Source organism: Plecotus auritus, assembly GCF_963455305.1.
Source record: "Plecotus auritus genome assembly, chromosome: 9".
Classification (NCBI taxonomy): Eukaryota; Metazoa; Chordata; class Mammalia; order Chiroptera; family Vespertilionidae; genus Plecotus; species Plecotus auritus.
In genome coordinates, this window is record NC_137783.1 from 110,469,226 (window position 1) to 110,488,126 (window position 18,901).

Here is an 18,901-nt window from a genome sequence, read left to right on the forward strand (position 1 = left end):
ACTTGCAGATATTCACAAAATCTAGCCTCCGGAAATGATCCACAGTGCACAAAGTAGTAAGCACAAAGATGTTTAGAGCAACATTTTTCACATTAGTGTAGAATTTGAAACCAACTTACATTTTAACAGTTTGGGAATGGTTATATAAATTATAGTAGAAAATTGCCCTAGCCAGTTTTGCTCAATGGATAGAGCATCAGCCTGTGGACCAAAGGATCCTGGGTTTGATTCTGGTCAAGGGCACGTACCTTGGTTGCAGGTGCCTTTCTGGCCTGGATCCTGGCCTGGGCCCTGGCCCAGGCTCATGCAGGAGGCAACCAATCAATGTGTGTCTCTCACATCAATGTTTCTCTCTGTCTTCCCCTCTTCCACTCTCCCTTAAAAAAAAAAAATCAATGGAAAAATATCCCCAGGTGAGGGTTACCAAAAATTAAAAAATAAAATAGATAAAAAATAAATTATAGTAGCAAATTGACAAATGGTTTAGCCATAAAAAATTATTTTACACGAAGTTTTTTTTATTTTTTTATATTAAAAATGTATTTTATTGATATTTTACAGAGAGGAAGGGAGAGGAATAGAGTTAGAAACATCAATGAGAGAGAAACATCCATCAGCTGCCTCCTGCACACCTCCTACTGGGGATGTGCCCACAACCAAGGTACGTGCCCTTGACCGGAATCGAACCTGGGACCCTTCAGTCTGCAGGCCAACGCTCTATCCACTGAGCCAAACCGGTTTCGGCTTTACACGAAGTTTTTAATCACAAGATTAAATACTTAGGGTCTAATATTAAGAGAAAATAGCAGGCTATTAAGTTTAAAAAAATAAAGTTATAGGATGTGCTCAGCCAAGTAAAAAAGCAAATCATTAAAAAAATGTCTTGGTATAACATACACATACAAGTGCACAAATTTTAAATGTACAGCAGCTTGAATTTTCAAATTAGTCTTGTCTGTGTAACCAGCACCCATATCAAGAAAAGTTATTTTAGAACTTTGTTTCTAATCTTGATAATATCATCTTTCAAAATGAAGAATTTGGTTTTTTTTATTTTTCTACAGGCAAGTATCAATTGAGGAGGGAGAGAGGAAAGCCAAAGAGCTGAATGTTATGTTTATTGAAACTAGTGCAAAAGCAGGATACAATGTAAAGCAGGTAAGTGTTCTTTGGAGTATTTACCAAATTGAAAACACATATTATTAAATAACTAGAGGCCGGGTGCACAAAATTAGTGCATGGGCCGGGGAAAGGGGGTCCCCTCATCCCAGCCTGCACCTTTTCCAATCCGGGACCCGTTGCGGGATGTCTTAACTGCCAGTTTAGGCCCAATCCCGGGGATCGGGCCTAAACTGGCAGTCGGACATCCCTCTCACAATCCGGGACCGCTGGCTCCTAACTGCTCGCCTGCCTGCCTGATCGCCCTAACTGCCCCGCCCCCCCTGCCAGCCTGATCACCCCTCACCACCTCTGCCTGCTGGCCTGATTGCCCCTAACTGCCCCCCCAGCCGGCCTGGTCGCCCCCAACTGCCCCCCTCTGCCGGCCTGGTTGCCCCTCACTGTCGTCCCCCCCCCCGCCAGCCTGATCACCCCTAACCACCTCTGCCTGCTGGCCTGATTGCCCCTAACTGCCCCCCCCGCCCCCGCCGGCCTGGTCGCTCCCAACTGCCCCTCTCTGCCGACCTGGTTGCCCCTCACTGCCCCCCTCCCCGCCAGCCTGATCACCCCTAACCACCTCTGCCTGCTGGCCTGGTTGACCCTAACTGCCCCCGCTGCCGTCCTGATCGCCCCTTACTGCCCCCCCCCCCCCCCGCCATCCTGGTCCACCCCAACTGCCCCCTTCTGCTGGCCTGGTTGCCCCTCACTGCCCTGCCCCCCCCCCCCCCCCCCCCCGGCCTGGTTGCCCTCAACTGCCAGCCTGGTCGCCCCCAGTTGCCCCCCCTGCCAGCCTGGTCACCCCACGCAGCCTGCTGTTCAGTCATTTGGTCGCACCTCACTGCCCCCCCCCCCCCCCCCCTGGCCTGGTCGCCCCATGCAGCCTGCTGTTCAGTTGTTTGGTCATCCCTCACTAATTCCCCTGCCGGCCTGGTCACCCCATGCAGCCTGCTGTTCAGTTGTTTGGTCGTACCTCACTAACGCCCCTGCCGGCCTTGTTGCCCCATGCAGTCTGCTGTTCAGTTGTTACTGTGAGGGTGTCCTGACCAATTTGCATATTACACTTTTATTAGTATAGATTGTGTGAGTATTCTCTAGTGTAAGGTTTTCTTTCCATTAGCAACAGTAGGCCTCATGAACTAGTTTATTAAACAGTGAAAAACATAAATATGTGGCTAGTTTTTGAACAAAGAGAAAAAGACTTACCAAACTTTTCAAATCATGCACAGGAAAAGTACTTTATTATGATAGCAACATTGTGTGATTGCAAGGTTGTAAACTCACCATCCTCTCACTACTTCCCTACTGCATTGTTTCAAGGTAACATTTCTTATTTTAGAGTTTGATAGTAAGATTATGATAAAAGAAAGCAAATATTGCTGTCAGGAATGCTATCTTGCTTATTGTGATGAAAGTACATCGTACTTACTTTATTCTTAAACTACTGGTGTGTTAACAGTGATTATAAAAGGAGTGTTTGGGCGGGGGCGATGGGCAGGAAAATATCTGGGGACCTCACATTATCAAACTTTTCTAAAAGATGAAATATTCAAAAAAACCTGCTTAATTCTTCAGGGCTATGTATAATGTAGAGTAGTAGTTGAAGATTTATAGTATTTACAGACCAATAAATTATTACAGTTATTATTTATTCTCACCAAGGATTTTTTTATTTTTTTTTAGAGAAACATCGATCTGAGAGAGAAACATTGATCAGTTGCCTCCCATATGCACCCCAACTGGGGATAGAACTCTCAACCTGGGTATTGCCCTGACCGGGAATTGAACCCAAGAGCCTTCAATGTATGGGAAGGCGTTCCAACCAACTGAGCAACCCTGGCCAGGGCTAAATTATTATTTTTTTATTCTAGGTGATCAGTAGGGGGTTAAAGTAAAATCCTTTAAAATGAATACGTAGAGCTTTATGAAAAATTGTCTATATTGTTTTCATTTTGGACACTTTATTTCCCATCTCTCCTTGCCTTTAAACATCCTATATAATAAAAGGGTAATATGCAAATTGACCTTAATAGCAGAACGACTGGGAATGGCCAGTTGCTATGATGCGCACTGACCACCAGGGGGCAGATGCTCGACACAGGAGCTGCCCCCTGGTGGTCAGTGAACTTCCACAGGGGAGCCCCGCTCAGCCAGAATCTGGCTCATGCCTGGCCAGTGCAGTGGCGGTGGCGGGAACCTCTTCCACCTCGGCTGCAGTGCTAAAGATGTCGGACATCCCCCAAGGGCTCCCATGCTGCCAGAGGGATGTCTGACTGCCAGCTTAGGCCCGATACCCCCAGGAGCAGCAGGCCTAAGCCGGCAGGTGGACATCCCCTGAGGGCTCCCGGGCTGCCAAAGGGATATCTGACTGACAGCTTAGGCCTGATCCCCTGGGGAGAGGGCCTAAGCAGGTGGACATCCCCCAAGGGGTCCCGGTCTGCAAGAGGGCGCAGGCCAGGCTGAGGGACCCGCCCCCACGAGTGCACAAATTTTCGTGCACTGGGTCTCTAGTGGGTAAGTAATACTGAATTGTCACTATACTTCTCCATAGCATACTCTTTCATGGCTCCCTGTCTTTGTTTATGCTATTTTTCTTTTTGCTTAGAATACTCATTTTCTTCCTTCCTGATACCTACTCATCCTTTTAAGTTTCAGTTTAGGAGTCTGTTCTTCAGAGATATTTTCTATGAAATTCTCTACCATACCTCCAGGCTATTTTAGTGATAAATGACTCTCTTCTGTGTTTTTACAGACACCTGAGCCCTGTCATAGAACTTACCACATTATGTTGAAATTACCTCTTCCATCAAAGAACTTACCACATTATATTGAAATTATCCCTTCTATCAGAATTGTATATTCCTAGAATGTATCAATGTGTATGGAATTTAGCCACGTGATAAGTAACTGAGCCTATAGGAGCCATTGACAAAGAATTTGAGTAATAGAAGTTACCACAATATTATCATATGTTACTGTTCTAGGACAAAGCAGTAGGTAGCTTCATCTAGTTTTCTCTATTATAGACATATTAATAAGGATTTGAACCAGTTTATTGTATGTCAGAGTATGGCCTTTCCATGGGACATATTTCTATCTGGGTTAATGTCTAAAGCAAAGATTGCTGTGTCCCCCTAATCCTAATCCTAATCCTAATCCTAATCCTAATCCTAAGTAGCCTCATAGTTTGAAAGCTCTAAAATCATCATCATGACATTTAATTCCTTCTAAATTTAGATAACTCCTTAACAGCCTTAAGTGTAATTTACATACTATACAATTCACTTGTTTTAAATGTACAGTTCTGTTATTTCTAGTGAATTTACAGCATTGTGCAGTCATCAGCACAATTTGATTTTAAATCATGTTATCACTAGACATATAATTTTTCCTAAGAGCCTGACCCTACAGACAGATATAGCTAGCCAGTGATAGTGAAGAGAGACTTAAACAATCTCATCCTGAATTCAAAACCCATTTGCTACGTTATTATTTCTGCTTAATGTAGATGCTGTGTCTGAACATGTGATTTTGCTGAAGTTTCTGATTATTTTGGGACTTGATTTTATTATCTTTTAAATATTAATATTGCCCTAGCTGGTTTGGCTCAGTGGATAGAGCGTTGGCCTGCGGACTGAAGGGTCACGGGTTCGATTCCGGTCAAGGGCATGTACCTTGGTTGCGGGCACATCCCCAGTGGGAGGTGTGCAAGAGGCAGCTGATCGATGTTTCTCTCTCATCGATGTTTCTAACTCTCTATCCCTCTCCCTTCCTCTCTGTAAAAAATCAATAAAATATATGAAATAAATAAATAAATAAATAAATATTAATATGACCTAAATTACTGTTTTCAAATTTTAATTTTTTGTAGATTCCTTCTTAACTCACACATACCCTTTTTATTTTATAGGAAGTATCACAGTATATTAGAAATTTATTTCAATGTTTAGAGACCTATGCTTTGTCAGCAAAAAAAGAATTAAAATTTTGCCCTGGCCGGTTTTTCTCAGTGGTTAGGGCATCAGCTTACTGATGGAAGGGTCTTGGGTTCAATTCCCTGTCAAGGGCATGTACCTAGGTCGCAGGTTCAATCCCGGGCCCTGGTTGGGGTGTGTGTGTGGGAAACAACCAAATGATGAGCTTTATATTGATGTCTCTCTCTCTCTCTTTCCCTCCCTCCTTCCCCCTTCCTCTCTTCCTTCCATCTTTTTGAAAAATCAATGGAAAAAATATCCTTGGGTAAGGATTAACAAAAATACAATCAAACAAATAAAGAAAAAGAATTAAAATATTATGTTTAAGCCCTGGCCTGTGTAGCTCAGTTGGTTGGGCATCATCTAGTGCACCAAAAGGTTGCTGGTTTGATTCCCAGTCAGGGCACATGCCCAGATTGCAGGCTTGATCCCTGGTTAGGGGTGTGCAGGAGGTAGCTGATCAAAGTTTCACTCTCACATCAATGTTTTATCTCTCTCTCCCTCTCCCTTCCTCTCTCTTTAAAAATGTCAATTAAAATATTTTTTTAAATCTTACGTTAGTAAGCACATTTAAACAAGAGGTTAAAATCTTCCTTTAACTTCAGTGATTAATCATATAGAATATATTTCTGTCATGTGATGAATACTTACTCTGCCACACCAGCCAAGGCCTGAGAATTAGTATATTCTTCAAATGAAATATTAAGTGTATGACCCATCCGGTGTAGCTCAGTGGTTGAGCATCGACCTATGAACCAGGGGATCATGGGTTCCATTCCTGGTCAGGACACATGCCCAGGTTGCAGACTCAATCCCCAGTAGGGGGCATGTAGGAGGCAGCCAATCAGTGATTCTCTGTCATCATTGATTCTCTCTCATCTCTCTTCCTCTCTGAAATCAATAAAAAAATACTTTTAAAAGAAAAGGAACAGAAACACTCCTTGATCTTTAATTTCTTAAATCATCAACGCTTATCAGAAGAAAAATATCTGTTTGAAAGAAAGGGAAGGCCTTTTTTTTTTTTTTAAATATATATTTTATTGATTTTTTACAGAGAGGAAGGAAGAGTGATAGATAGTCAGAAACATCGATGAGAGAGAAACATCGATCAGCTGCCTCTTGCACACCTCCTACTGGGGATGTGCCCGCAACCAAGGTACATGCCCTTGACCGGAATCGAACCTGGGACCTTTCAGTCCGCAGGCTGACGCTCTATCCACTGAGCCAAACCGGTTTTGGCGAGGGGAAGGCCTTTTGAGAAATTAGTGATAGCAGAAGGGCTTCAGTGCTAATAGGTCAGTGAAAACTTGTGTACATAGTCAAAGTAGAGCTGCATGTGAGAGTGTGTGAGTGTGAGTGTGTGTGAATATTATCTTATACCTCCTGAGATAGCGTATGTACTTGAATCATTGGTAGCAGTGGTGTTGTTCCCACAGCATCATATCCCAGGTCTACCAAAGTTCTCGACTTATAGTAGGTCTTAATCTTGTACTTTTATTATGTACCTTAATCCACAGGTATCAAGTACCTTCAATATTCAAGACCACTCTAGGTTCTTTGCAGAATATAAAATTGCATAAAATATGTTTTTTTTATTTTTAAAAAATTTATGATACTGTTGAGCATTAGAGTCACATTCTCATAAAAACTATGCAGTAAAGGGTAGGTAATATATGATATGCCTAGCAAATGCTACAGACAGTAAGATCCATAGTATTTGTTGCAATGTAAAATGAATGGTGGGATGAAGAAGTATTTTGAATAAATGAGTAAGATCACATATAGTTAAGATGATCAAGATAGGCTTTATTTAAAAATGCCAAAATCTGACCTAAAACCCTGGAGGAGTATATTTGATTTGAATAGATGGAAGATAGGGGATATTTCAAGGAGAAGAGAAATTAACATATAATACAAGACCAATCAGCATACACTGTATAAATATTAGGCCATAAATATTAACTTTAAAACATTTCTTTAGCCCTAGCCAGTTTGGTTCAATGGATAGAGCATCAGCCTGCAGACTGAAGGGTCCCCGTTTTGATTCTGGTCAAGGGCACATGCCCAGGTTGCGGGCTAGGTCCCAGTAGAGGGCATGCAGGAAGTAGCCGATCAATGATTCTCTCTCATCATTGATGTTTTTATCTTTCTTTCCCTCTCCCTTCCTCCCTAAAATCAATAAAAATATATATATATATATATATTTTTTAAATATATTTTATTGATATTCTACAGAGAGGAAGGAAGAGGGATAGAGAGCTAGAAACATCGATGAGAGAGAAACATCGATCAGCTGCCTCCTGCACACCTCCCACTGGGGATGTGCCCGCAACCAAGGTACATGCCCTTGACCGGAATCAAACCCGGGACCCTCCAGTCCGCAGGCCGACGCTCTATCCACTGAGCCAAACCGGTTTTGGCTAAAAATATATTTTTAAATAATAAAAAATAAAACATTTCTTTATTGCCTTCTTACCAAGCAAGCACATTACATAAATAAGTGCTGGAGAAACCAAGATGGTGGCATAGGTAAACACCTGAACTTGCTGCCTCGCACAACCACTTCAAAACTACAACTAAAAGACAAAACAGACATCATCCAGAACAACAGGAAGGCTGACTGAGTGGAAATTCTACAACTAGAAGGAAAGAGAAAAGCACACGGAGACTCAGAGGAGGTGCGGAAGTAAAATGCAGAGGTACAGAGGCATGCGCGTGCGCAAGGAAAGGGGCTGGCGACTGAGTATGCGGTTGTCTTTTTTTTTTTTTTTTTTTTTTTTTTTTTAATCAGGAGGGAGACACAAGCTCCCAACTGCTCTGAACTCCAGTTCTGGGTGAGACTCTGGGGACCCAGACTCATACAGGGAGAAATTGGACTGTCTAGCATCAGGCCGGAACACGAGGGCGGCTTTCTCTCAGAAGTGCTTGCAGCGATTACCACGGGACACTGAGACCCGGGGGCCTCTTAGGGCAGGGCTGCTGGTCAGTCATTGCTGTTTGCTCCACGCTGTTGATTCCCTGAGACCCTGCCGAACCCAATTTACAACCCCACTCAAGCTATGCGCAGAGGCTTTTGCGTATGAGTGGCCTGGCCCTTTGCAATCTAAATTTACCTAACAGCCGAAACCGGTTTGGCTCAGTGGATAGAGCGTCGGCCTGCGGACTGAGGGGTCCCAGGTTCGATTCCGGTGAAGGGCATGTACGTTGGTTGCAGGCACATCCCCAGTGGGAGGTGTGCAGGAGGCAGCTGATCGATGTTTCTCTCTCATCGATGTTTCTAACTCTCTATCCCTCTCCCTTCCTCTCTGTAAAATATCAATAAAATATATTTTAAAAAATAAATAAATAAATAAATTTACCTAACAAACTGCAGCTGGGTCAGAGAGCTGCAGAACTTCCAAAAGAAGACCCAAGGCTCCATAGCAGCTTGCATTGCTTCACAGCTGGGCCTCATATGGGCACCTCCAAACCCCAAACAAAGAAGAGGAATCTGCAGATCTCTCTGTAGCTCCTGCTGGGTGGCCTCAGGCAGAGGCTAAATTTGCACCTCCTTGGAGACCCAAGAGCCATTGTACCCAGTGGTCAGAGTAGGACCATCCAGATTACAACTCCTCAGATCCATAAGGGACACACTCGGGGCACACTCAGTGAGCACCAAAGCCCCATAAGGGTGTCTTGCCCCATAAGGGTGTCTCCAGCACAGAAATTCTCCCATTTTAGACACAACTGATCTTCACAGCCAGTTGGCCTGGAGGTCAATTTCTCCCAGTGATACCAACAACAATCAAGGCTTAACTACAACAAGACTGTGCACACAGCCCACAAAGGGGTGCACCAAGAGTGTCCACCTCGGGTAACGGGAGGCTAAGCCACTGGGCCCTATAGGACACCTAGCACACAAAGCCACTCTATAAACACAGGGAAGCAGCCAAAATGCAGAAACAAAGAAACAGGTCACAAATGACAGAAATGGAGGAAAGCAAACGACGGGATATAGAGTTCAAAACCACGGTTATAAGGTTATTCAAGAATCTTCTAGAAACCACCGATAAATTTAGTGAGACCCTCGAGGATATGAAAAAGGACCAACTAGAAATTAAGCATATACTGACTGAAATAAAGAATAATATACAGAGATCCAACAGCAGACTAGAGGATTACAAGAATCAAGTCAAAGATTTAAAATATGAAAAAGCAAAAAAACACCCAACTGGAAAAGAAAAAAGAATAAAAAAATATGAAGATAGTGTAAGGAGTCTGGGACAACTTCAAGCGTACCAACATCCAAATTATCGGGATGCCAGAAGAAGAGAGAGAGCAAGAATTTGAAAACCTATTTGAAGAAATAATGACAGAAAACTTACCCTACCTGGTGAAAGAAATAGACTTACAAGTCCAGGAAGCGCAGAGAACCCCAAACAAAATTCTCTTTTTCTTCTTCCTCTTCTTAAAGAATACCCTTCAGCATTTCATATAATACTGGTTTGGTGGTGATGAACTCCTTTAGCTTTTTCTTATCTGTGAAGCTCTTTATCTGACCTTCAATTCTAAATGATAGCTTTGCTGGGTAGAGTAATCTTGGTTGTAGGTTCTTGCTATTCATCACTTTGAATATTTCTTGCCACTCCCTTCTGGCCTGCATAGTTTCTGTTGAGAAATCAGCTGACAGTCGTATAGGTACTGCCTTGTAGGCAACTAACTGTTTTTCTCTTGCTGCTTTTAAGATTCTCTCTTTGTCTTTTGCTCTTGGCATTTTACTTATGATGTGTCTTGGTGTGGTCCTCTTTGGATTCCTCTTGTTTCGGGTTCTCTGCGCTTCCTGGACTTGTAAGTCTATTTCTTTCACTAGGTAGGGGAAGTTTTCTCTCGTTGTTTTTTCAAATAGGTTTTCAGATTCTCATCATTTCTATCTCTCTCTCCCTCGCCCTTTGTCTCTGAAATAAAAAAATATATATAACTTTTTTTTAATTTAAAAATAAAATACTCTTTACCTGCCCTTCCTGGTGTGGCTCAGTGGATAGAGCGTCGGTCCGAGGACTGAAGGGTCTGGGTTCGATTCTGGTAAAGGACAGGTACCTTGGTTGCAGGCTTCATCCGGGTCCTGGTCAGGGCGAGTGTGGGAGACAATCAATGTGTCTCTCTCACATCAATGTTTTGCTCTCTGTCTCGTCCCCTCCTTTCCACTCTCTCTAAAAATCAATGGAAAAATATCCTCAGGTGAGGATTAACAACAACAAAAATACTCCTTACCCTTACAAAGTTTATTTTCATAATTGCAATTTTTCTGTAAGTTGGTGGGACTGATTAGCTTAGCTTGCTCTTTGAAGGATGGAATTTCTTCTTGCTTATAAAATACTTGGTTAAGCCCTGGCTAGGTTCTTCAGTTGGTTAGAGCATTGCTCTAATATGCCAAAATTACAGGTTTGATCCCGATCAGGGCACAAACAAGAACCAACCAAAGAATGCATAAGTAAGTGGAACAACAAACCAATGTTTCTCTCTGTTTCCTTTCCTTTCTCTAAAATCAGTAAAAAAAAAATTTTTAATTTAGAAGTATTTGGTTAATTTTATAATAATGGTAAGAACTGATAGCAATAGTGATTTTACTTTGAGGTCTCCTTCTCCAATTCACTCCTTTAAATTAAACATCTGAAATTATAGCTCAAAATATTCAACTTGAAAATTTCTATGGAGAGCCTATATTGAGCTTGTCATCGTCTCCAGAGCTAATTCTCATAGCTTTCACTGCAATTTAAATATGCCTATTTCTCTCTAGAAATTACAAGTAATATACCATACAGCTCGAGGTCAGGGTGGAATTAATACCCCTTTTCCAGAAAGAAAATGTCCTGGCAAGGATGCTTCAGAATGCCTATAGAAAGTGGATACTCAATAAATACTAGTTTGAAGATTTAAAAAAATATTACCAACTGTACTGACCCATACTTTATACTGATATAGCATACGCCTCTGTTAGTAGTATATCATTGCCATTTAAGAAATGGGTTTTTCTTTAATGATTATTTAAAACAACTTAAACTCCTATGTATATATATTTCTGTAAGGATAGAACTTGGCTTTTGTAAAGCATTTTCTTGACTCAATTTGAGATGTCCTGAGTTGAGTACAGGTTAGTGACATTGATTCTTTTAATTTAATTGAAATATTTTGAAAGAGCACTAAATTTTTAAAATACATCAGTTAAAAACTATAGATAAAAAATCTTTGTCATAGAAAATGGATTAAATTTTTATGTCTGTGATTTGTTTGTAATATTTCACAAAACAATTTCTTCTTACCCAGGATTTTCAGCTTTGTGCAGTATGTTTTTTAAAAATATTTTTTTATTTTTAGAGAGGAAGAAAGGGAGAGAGAAAGATAGAAACATCAATGATTAGAGAGAATCATTGATCGGTTGCCTCCTCCCTGCCCCCAACTGGGCAGTGAGCCCGCAACCCAGGCCTGTGCCCTGACCAAGAATTGAACCAAGACCTCCTGGTTCATAGGTCGACGTTCAACCACTGAGCCACGCTGGCTGGACTAAATAGGTATTTTAAAATGCTTTCATTATGGTAAGGAATGACCTAGAAGCCATATCCTTGAACACAGCATTCAGTAGTCATCCACCTTTACTTGATGCCATTTGTTAAATTTTCCCTGCCAATTATCACAATTTCTCTCTTTTCCACAGCTCTTCCGACGTGTTGCAGCAGCTTTGCCTGGAATGGAAAGCACACAGGACAGAAGCAGAGAAGACAGTATCCTTTCTCTTTCATCGGAGAATGTTGTTGTTATCACTAGTCTTGACAGCTCCACTTGGTTGGCTAAGGAATATTATGCTATTGCCTTTTACAGTCAGAAATAGATGGTTGAAGAGCATAGAAGCTATGATTTTTTTTATAGCAAAACTAGTGGCCCGGTGCACAGATTCGTGCACATTGAAAGGAAAATAATTAGAAGAAATATTTTAATATTGCTATTTGCTCTTTCTCCCTCAGCGCCTGGGAGCCTGGCCCCGCCACCTGCCACCTGCCACCCCAGCCACTCACCGCCTACGAGGCCGATCGCGCCTATTGCCCCCGCTGCCACCCCAGCTCCCAGGTGCTGAGGGAGCAGGGCAGAGGCCCCGCTGCCCCTGCTGGTTGCCACCTGCGGGGGCCCAGTCGCCCACCAATCGCCAATTGCCCTGCTGCCATCCGACTCCCAGGCGCCGAGGGAGCCGGGTGGCGCCATTGCTGCTGGTTGCCCTGGGATCGGATCAGCAGGGCATCGGGTCCCCGCCTGGCTCCCTCAGTGCCTGGGAGCCCAGCAGTGACGGGGCCATCAGGTCCCCACCCAGCGACCAGTGGCTCACACCCGCCCTGGCCTGGCTCCGCCCACTCACCTCCACCATCCCACCCTGGTCCTGCTCTCGTTGGGGCCCATCAGTACCTGAGGCACTTCCACTGCCAGCACAGCATCGCCAACATCCGCCATGTTCCGCGCTGCCCCCTGGTGGTCAGTGCACATCATAGCAAGTGGTCGAACTCCTGACGGGACTCCCAGTCGAGGGGACAATTTGCATATTAGGCTTTTATTATATAGGATGAGATCTGGTTACCCAAGTGCATACTTGCTCCCCACTGCTCACTACAACTAATCAATGAGAGAATTTTTATTTGTTTGCTTGCTTGCTTATTTATTTTTATTTTTTTAAAACTTTTATTTATTTCAGAGAGGAAGGAGAGGGGGAGAGAGAGAGATAGAAGCATCAATGATGGAAGAGAATCATTGATTAGCTGCCTTCTGCACGCCCCACACTGGGGATTGAGCCCACAACCTGGGCATGTACCCTTGACCAGAATTGAACCTGGGACCCTTCAGTCTGCAGGCCGATGCTCTATCCACTGAGCCAAACCAGCTAGGGCTATTTATTTATTTTTAATCTTTATTGTTTAAAGTATTACGTATATCCCTTTCTCCCCCCCCCCCCCATTGACCACTAATATCCCACCCCCCACCCCAGGCCTTCACCACCCTATTGTCTGTGTCCATGGGTTATGCATATATGCATACAAGTCCTTTGGTTGATCTCTTCCCACTACTCTCCCTCCCCTCCCCCCTGAGATTCCACAGTCTTGCTTGATTTTTAATGAGTAGGAAACCCTTAGAAATCCAGTCTTTTCTTTTTTAAGCCTCACCCAAGGATTTGATTTTTAGAGAGCGAGGAACGGGGGGAGAGAGAGAGAGAGAGAGAAAGAGAGAGACATCGATCAGTTGCCTCCCATATACGCCCTAACCGGGGATCGAACTGGCAACCTTTTGGTGTATGGGAAGATGCTGCAACCAACTGAGACATCTGGCCAGGGCCCAACCTTCTCCTAAATTTGAGTCCTATTGACTGAACATTTACCCCACAGTACGTATCATATTTTCTTCCTCTGCTTTTTCTAACATTCAAGTTTTCTATTCGGCATAGGCAGGAAATAACTGTCTGGAACTTTATTGTGGCTTCTGCTTTCAGAAACAGAACATAATGAAGCACATCAAGTACCAATTTTTTCAAAAGATTTAAAATTTTGATATTTTCATTATTTGTTGTTTATTTGTCTTCTAGTGTTTTTCCATATATAGACATTTTTATTAAGCCATAGAATTTAAGGCACTTTGTGTTCAGCACATCCCTCTTCTAAAAGTTTTATGTTTTCTAAGCTTTTATTACTTCTAATAGCATAATGTATTCCACAGAATTAAGTCCCATCATTTATTAAATTCTCTCCCTGTTGTTGGAACTCTCTTGTAGGTTAGTTTAAGATTTTTATTACAGATAATTCCATAAGGAACATCATCTTAATAGGGTTTCTTGCTCCTGCTTAGGCTAGATCCCATGAATAGAGAGGTTATCTTATTCTGACTCTGGCTGCATATAGTTAGAATATAAGCAAGTTTATACTATTAGAGCACTTTGTTTTATGGTGAGCTAGCTAAATAGTAAGTAGTGGCTGTTAGTAGGAATGGGAGGGAGGGGTTGCCAGAGATATCAGTGTTCAGCAGAATTGGAATTGTACTTTCCCATTTATAGGTCCTTAACTTTTGTTTCAGTGATTGACATAAAACTGGAAAAGCCTCAGGATCAGCCAGTCAGCGAAGGAGGCTGTTCCTGCTAATCCCTCTTGGCCTCTTCACCTTTTCTGCAGAAGCTCACTGCTTTGGCCCCCTTACTCTTTCATTGACTGCAGTGTGAATATTGGCTTGAACCTTTTCCCTTCAGTAATAACGTATTGCAATTCATCATTGCTGCCTGTTTCGTGGAGATGATCTATTAGCTTCACAAGCACAAAAAAGTCAGTGTCTATATTATTTATATTTTACAAAAAGTCAATTCTAGCATATTCCAGTGATAATTTTAAACATTAGGTACATTTTCTTAACTTTTTTTTCCTTTTTAATGTTATGATAATGCACTTCCAAATGATGGAAATCTCAACAGTATGTGGCTTGGTTAAGGAATAGCTGTTCACAGCAGCATTTGCCTACCTACTTGACCTCTCCCTGCTTTTTTCATCTCTCCCTTACCCCATTTCCTATTCTTACTCTCCACTCCTGAAAACAAACAAGAGGTGGCAAAGCATCAATCAGACCAAGCCCATTGGAATTATCTTTCAATTTTAGTGATACCACTTGCTTTAGGACTTGGGTCAAGATGTCCAAAATTATTCTTGAGCACTGAAGTAAATTATTTAGACTTTATTTGAGGTCAAAACTCAATTATCATGGTAGGCAGTACTCGAATAAGTGTTCTGGTGCATCTTTAAAATGAGTCCTAATGAACATAGTACTTACAAGTAATGAACAAAAAAATCTATTTCTGACCAAAACTAAAGACCCTTTCATATGTTAGACTCTGGAAGAGAAAAGTAAAACAGAACAGTTTTTTTTATATTTAATTTTTCTAATGAACTGTCTTTTCCAAGATTCTAAAATTGTCAAGATAGAGTTTTTCTGTTTGTTAAAAAAATTTATTTAAGAAATAGATTTCTCCTGGGTTTTTTTTTGTCTTGTTTTGTTTTTTTAAAATGCTGTGCAGGCAAGGCACTATAGAAATAAAATTCCTTTAAGAAGAACCAGTGGAAGAATTTAAATTTGGCACCTTGGTCAAAACTACTTTATCCAGTAGAAATGATGATAGCTAAAGCTTACCAACAAAAGAATCCTCAACAGAATAGCAAATACTTTGCTCAGGATATTTGGGGTCAGATTGAAAACGGCAGGTTTTCTTATAAGCTTCTAGAGGCAGATCTGGAAAAGCGTACACAGAAGAGGGTAAGAGAGAATGGAAATAAAACTCAATATTGCAGATTTATGCCTTATTTTTTAGCTTTTTTTAAATGTTGGGTCTTTCAGGCTGGTTTTGCTTTTTATTAGATCTGTATAGTTTGGTTAATTAACTAGTAATTTAGTTTTATATTTAAGCTACAATTAATCTTTTTTCTTTGGTGATATTTATTTCTTTGCCTTTTTTAAAACTACTTTTAATTTTAGATGTTTTGTTTCATCTATTTAGAGCTTCATCACCATGGCAATATGTATTTCCCTTAAAACACTGCAAACAAATATACGAGGAGTGCACCATTTTAATCTTTACTAGTTATTGTGAGATTGCTGTGTAAGTTAAACACATTTGTAAATACATTATTTGCAGGAAAAAATTTTCTGAGTTATAGCTCGGGAAAAGCCTGCTGAATTTATGTTGTAAGCATTACTTAACACAGTATAAAAATGGAAAAAAAACAGAAGTATCTTCATACTTCCTCATCCCCCTCATTACAACAAAACCCTTAACTGGGAGAACCTTATTCCCCTCTCTTTCCTCTTCCTCCTCCACTTCCCATTTATTATCACCTTCTAATATTCAGAGAGCACTTGGATAATGGGTCTGAATAGAGAATTGTTTTAAGATAATCGTTAGCCCACATACCAGTAACTTATACTCAAAGATGGGATGGAGTTGTAAAGTGCTTTTATAATACAATATTATTGTTAAAGGCAAGGGTTGACTCTTTTGTTTTATTTTGACATGGCATGTCCTGAAATAAATATCAATTCAATATGGCAAATGGGTCATATTCTTTATTTGGAAGAAGTTGTGATTTCTGACATGGGGGTGATTGATTTCCTACACTGTAGCATTTGATTCTTTTTATGTATCTTTAAGACAGTAGTAACCAATATGCTGCTTTTAATATTGGTATTTTTATTTAGCTTAGGGTTCTTCAACTGAAGCAGTGAAATGTATTCATAGGCCAGATTTTTTTTTAATAAACACAATTTTGCTGCCAAAAATATATAAATAAAATACAAAAGAAAACAATTATTGACTTGGTTTCCCATTCCTGCCAAGGTTGTAAATTAGCATGTGTTTCTTACTTCTTCTCTAGAACTATAAAGGGGAACATAAAATCCAGGAAAATAAAACAACAAAAAGTGAAGGAGAGTGGCTGCAACTTGAGAAAACAGGGCTACTGGTGGAGGCAATAATAGGATATATTAAGAAAAGTAGTTTAAGCCCTAGGCGGTTTGGCTCAGTGGGTAGAGCGTCGGCCTGTGGATTGAAGGGTCCCAGGTTCAGTTCCAGGCAAGGGCACATGCCCAGGTTGTGGGCTTAATCCCCAGTAAGGGGCGTGCAGGAGGCAGCTGATCAATGATTCTCTCTCATCATTTATGTTTCTATCTCTTTCCTTCTCCCTTCCTCTCTGAAATCAATTAAAAAATATTTTTTTTTAAAAAAAAGTAGTTTAAGCCCTAAGCAGTTCGGTTCAGTGGATAGAGCATTGGCCTGTGGACCTAAGGGTCCCAGGTTTGATACCCCTCAAGGGCACGTACCTCGGTTGCAGGCTCCTCCCCAGCCCAGGCCCTGGTCAGGGCGCGTGCAGGAGGCAACCAATCAATGTGTGTTTCTCACATCAATATTTCCCTCTGTCTTTCCCTCTTTCTTCCAGTCTCTGTAAAAATCAATGGAAAATATCCTCAGTGAGGATTTAAAAAAAAAAAAAGAAAAGTAGTTTAAGTTCGGCTTTTGCTTTATCACTCCTAACCCCACCTTTGCCTTGGGACAAAGACAATAAACTACTACCTTCCCACTAAATCCAGCCTGCTACCTGTTTTTTCGTTTTAATATGTTTTTATTGATTTTTAGAAAGGCGCGGGGAGGGCAAGGGATAGAGAGAAACAAAATTGATAGGCTACCTCATGCATTCCCCCTACTGAGGATCCAGCCCACAATCCGGCTATGTGCCCTAACAGGGAATCAAATTGGTGACCTCTTGGTTCCTGAGTTGATGTTCAATACCTGTTTTTTTTTGTGTGTGTGTGTGTGTGTGTGTGTGTGTGTGTGTGTGTGTGTGTGTTTAAATATATTTTTATTGATTTCAGAGAGGAAGGGAGAGAGAGAGAGAGAAAGAGACATCAATGATGAGAATGATTGATCTGCTGCCTCCTGCACGCCCCACATTTGGGATCAAGTCCACAACCCAGCCATGTGCCCTGACCGAAATTGAACTGTGACCTCCTGGTTCATAGGTTGACACTCAACCATGGAGCCACGCCAGCTAGGCCGCTACCTGTTTTTTAAATTAAGTTTTATTGGAATTCAGCCATACTTTATCACTACAAAAAGAGTTGAGTAGTTGTGACAGACCTTACAGCCCAAAGGGCTAAACATATTTACTATTTGGCCCTTTACAGAAAAAAAAGGCTGATCCCTGCCTTGGTATAAACCATAGCTGTTCCCTTCACTATAAAAACTGAAGCCATAGGCCAGACTACTGGTGCAGGTGTCCACAGGGGTAATATTAGGGCTATATAAAATCACTGGTTGATTAAAGGACCTGGTCTTTCAGTCCTCTCTACCTTTTTCCTTTTAAAACATCAGTTAGTGGATGTAATCTAGGGAGAGTGCCTCCTGTAAGAACTGCTTCTTCCTAAACTGGGTTTAAAGGCTTTTCTTTCTCTTAGCATAATGTTTTCAGTGTTCATCCATGTTGTACCATGTATCAGAATTTTTTCCTTTTTATGGCTGAATAATATTCCATTGCATGTATATGCCACATTTTTTATTTACTTATTCATCTGTTGATGGACACTCACATTTTTACCTTTTGGCTATCTTAAGTAATGCTGCTATGAACATTGGTATACGAATGTCTGTTTTAGTTATGGTTTTCAATTCTTTTTTTAGTAAAAACATAGAAGTGGAATTGCTGAATTATATAGTAATTCTATATTTAACTATGTTTAACTTTTAATCATTAGCAAGTCCATTGTCATGAATATTTTCTCCTATGTTTTATTCTAAGAGCTTATAGTTTTAGGTCTTAAGGTTAGGTCTTAGATCCATTTTAAGTTAATTTTGTATCTGGCTTAAGGTAAGGGCCCAACTTCTTTTTCTTGTTGTTAATCCTCATTCCAGGATATTTTTTTTCATTGATTTTTAGAGAGAATAGAAGAGAGGGAGGGAGAGCTAGGGAGAGAGAAAGAAACATCAATATGAGAGACACATCAATTGGTTGCCTTCTGCATGCATCCCGACTGAGGCCGGGGATCGAACCTGTAACCCAGGTTCATGCCCCTGACTGAGAGTCAAACCTGCGACCCTTTGGTGTGTGGGCTGACCCTCTAACCACTGAGCCAGACCTGCCAGGACTCCAACTTCAATTCTTTTGCATGTGGATATTTTATTTTCTTAGCAACATTTGTTGAAAAGACTGTTCTTTCCCCATTGACCTGTCTTGGCA

At 41.3% G+C, this 18,901-nt stretch overlaps 1 protein-coding gene across 2 annotated transcripts in view; it reads left to right on the forward strand.

The window, feature by feature from the left end:
* RAB6A (RAB6A, member RAS oncogene family) overlaps positions 1–16,479 on the forward strand; it is a 52,690-nt gene extending 36,211 nt beyond the window's left edge. For both annotated transcript variants that reach the window (XM_080641508.1, XM_080641509.1), the window contains exons 6-8: positions 1,065–1,158; positions 11,821–11,887; positions 14,211–16,479. In XM_080641508.1, the coding sequence (XP_080497634.1) occupies positions 1,065–1,158; positions 11,821–11,887; positions 14,211–14,275 (226 nt within the window). In that variant the 3' untranslated portion in view covers positions 14,276–16,479. The remainder of the gene's footprint in view (positions 1–1,064; positions 1,159–11,820; positions 11,888–14,210) is intronic.
* The last annotated feature ends 2,422 nt before the right edge of the window (positions 16,480–18,901 follow it).